General features: G+C 35.1%; 1 protein-coding gene across 1 annotated transcript; it reads left to right on the forward strand.

Annotated features, from left to right (window-relative positions):
- Positions 1-1,962: 1,962 nt before the first annotated feature.
- On the forward strand, positions 1,963-3,089 carry LOC111388380 ((-)-isopiperitenol/(-)-carveol dehydrogenase, mitochondrial-like). The gene has a single exon (XM_023013061.1). The coding sequence runs from the start codon at positions 2,054-2,056 to the stop codon at positions 2,867-2,869; it is 816 nt and encodes a 271-aa protein (XP_022868829.1). The 5' UTR covers positions 1,963-2,053; the 3' UTR covers positions 2,870-3,089.

Below are 3,089 nucleotides of genomic sequence, written 5' to 3' on the forward strand. Positions count from 1 at the left end.
ATAGTACATTTCTATGCTGTCGCATAGAGTAAAAAAAATTTGAGAAAAAGTTCTCGAGAGGCTTCTATGCGACCGCATAGTTATACCATTCTTTCCGCTAAACAATTTTTAGTATTTTGGTCATAACCTTCTCTCCTAATCTCCGATTGAAGTGATTCAAAGTGCATTGTGAAGAAAACTCAAAGATCTACACTTTTGATAGAAATAGGCTTCCTCAAATTCTGATGTTTACTATGTCAAAAATGGATCTAAAGTAGAGATTAAAATTCACGAGCATAGCTTTTTCGCCTGAAAGTTGATACTTGATAATACTTCGATTATATTTCACCTCTTGACTCCTTTCCTCATCTGATTAACCTCTAACACTCTTGAATCTTCATTCCATTTCCCGTCTCATCTATGGATTATTTGCAACTTGGTCCTCGAACTATCACTTTGCTCCATTTTAGTCTTTTTTCGGCTCTTTTCTTCTGAATTTCACCATGTTCATCGGTGTTCCCTACAATTCACAAATATAACGAAATTAAGTCACAATTCAATCATTTTGCTCATTATTAAATCATGTTTGTGATCTAAATAAGTGTGCAAAAGCACACTTATCAACTTTTGCGAGCCTTCACTGCCCGCTGATCATTGTCTGTAATCTTAAGTAAAGTGAAGTTAAATCAATAAAGTGGACACCTTACCTATTTGTTTGACCAAAGAATTCCAAAACACAATAATAGACTTGCAATATTACAGTACAGGAAAAAGCTTCTATTTGGTAATAGCAATCATAGGGGAGTTCATAAAGGATCTAACCATACGTAGTTGGAGACTTAAGCCTACGTGGAGGTAGGGGCGGATGTGGACAAGTGAATTTAGGTAGACCAACTATTCCTGAACTATATTTTTCCCTACTGAGGAAGATTTGCACTAGCAGAAGAGCAAATCCGTTGAGACGCCGGTCTATATATGAAGTTGAATTGTCCAAGATTCAACAGGAAGACAATTATTTAAATGGAAAGGATAATATAGTTATAGGATAGGATAGTCAAATATAGATACATTAATTTTCTTCATTTATTGAAGTTAGTGATGGCGAAAAAAATTCGTCTCTCCCGTGAAAAGAAAAAATAATAATAAAAATAATTTTATTTCTAGATAATTCATCAATTAAAAATCCATTTTGAATTTGTATTTTATTTTTTAATAATAGCATAACTCAAAATTTTGAAAATGTAAAAATAAATAAAAAATAAACAGGGCAAAAAGTTGCCCCTTTCCTGCCTGGCCCGTCTAAGGCAGGGTGGGATGGGCGTTGGCAATTTTGAAAACTGAGAAACATATGAATAGAAAAATGCATGATTTTGGTTAGATGTTTAAATTTCATAGTGATTGAAAATATATCGAACAGATAATGGTGTAATTCGTGGGCCAAATTTTACCATTCTTCGAATGGTCAACACTCCCAAAGTAGTCAATAAAAGATCGCTCTTTTTTATTAAAAAAATTGTTGATAAATTATTCAAATAAGAACAGCTGGATTCCAATTAAACAAATATTGTTACGATATATTTATTTGACTGGTTGAACATTGGACAGAAGATTTAATTAAGCAGAATATTTTTACTTTAATATTTTAGCACTTTAATTCATAATATGAACGAAAAATGTTGAAATCCTCGTCTAATAGTTCAAGTTATTAAGGAATAATATAATTGTTAATTTTGTCTTTTTACAAGTCATCATATGTATGTGTGCTCGAACAATTTTTCATCAAGATTCTACGCGTGCTTAATTTTCATAAATGGATTGTGACGAGATATGAATTCATTCATTTCATTTAAATATATAAGCCCCCAAAATGATATTGAAAAGTTAAAACCTGATGTTGAAAACCAACGCCGCCAAAATGGAAAGTAGGCTGAGGCCTTAAAAAAAATGTGCAAACTTAGGCCTATATAAATCATCATCAATCGAATGCTAAGAGACTGCAATTTTCATTAATTTCAAACCTTAGGAAAACTGAAAACCATAAGCCATCTATTTTTCATTTTAGTGACTTCAAAAAATGGCACATCTTGAATCAGTTTTGCCCATAAATAAGCTACAAGGCAAAGTTGCAATTGTCACTGGTGGCGCAGGTAGCATCGGGGAGGCCACAGCCCATGTTTTCGCCAATCATGGTGCGCGAGCAGTAGTGATTGTTGATGTACAAGATGAGAAAGGTCAAGCAGTGGTGGAATCGATTGGCTCAGATAGGTGCAGCTATGTGCACTGCGATGTTAGTGATGAAGAACAAGTAAAGGACATGGTTGATTGGACTGTTCAAAAATACGGCCAACTTGATATAATGTTTAGCAATGCAGGAATAGCGAGTAAGTCTGAACAAAAACTACTCGATCTTGATTTCTCACAGTTTGATCGGTTGTTTAAGGTCAACGTACGTGGCATGGCTATTTGCGTAAAGCATGCTGCCCTTGCAATGATCGCGAAAGGTGTAAAGGGGACCATCGTGTGCACCGCAAGTGCGGTGTCCGACAACTGGAGGGGGGCAACAACCATGACCGACTACATAATGTCGAAGAATGCTGTACTGGGTTTGGTTCGAGCAGCTAGTCAACAACTTGGGGTTCATGGAATTAGGGTTAACAGTGTATCACCATCTGCCATCGCTTCATCGATTACTGTAGACTCAGGTATGACATCAAGCGAGGTAGTTGAGAAGGTATTTGGACCATTCACTCCTTTGAAAGGGATAACATTGACAGCCAAACATATAGCAGATGCAGTACTATTCCTAGTTTCTAATGATTCTGCATTTGTTACTGGACACGACATGGTGGTGGATGGTGGGTTGATAAGTATTCCCCATCTCAACTTCTAGCTTCAACAAATATGGGCATGGTATGTATTATTTTGTGACATTTATATGTATAATAGTCATAAAAATATTAAAAATAAATGTTGTACTTTCATATAAAAGCATGTGAGTCGTGTTTAAGTTTTCTTGTTGGACCGTCATCTTTCTATAATTGTAAAAGCCCGGAGTTTTTATAGTATATGATACAACCTATGATTTTGAATAGATTGTTAGAATTCTATTT

The sequence above is a fragment of the Olea europaea genome, unplaced genomic scaffold (genome assembly GCF_002742605.1).
Source record: "Olea europaea var. sylvestris unplaced genomic scaffold, O_europaea_v1 scaffold489, whole genome shotgun sequence".
In the NCBI taxonomy this organism is placed as follows: domain Eukaryota; kingdom Viridiplantae; phylum Streptophyta; class Magnoliopsida; order Lamiales; family Oleaceae; genus Olea; species Olea europaea.

Coding starts and splice junctions, on each gene's coding strand:
- LOC111388380 (XM_023013061.1), top strand. CDS start 2,054: ATGGCACATCTTGAATCAGTTTTGCCCATAAATAAGCTACAAGGCAAA.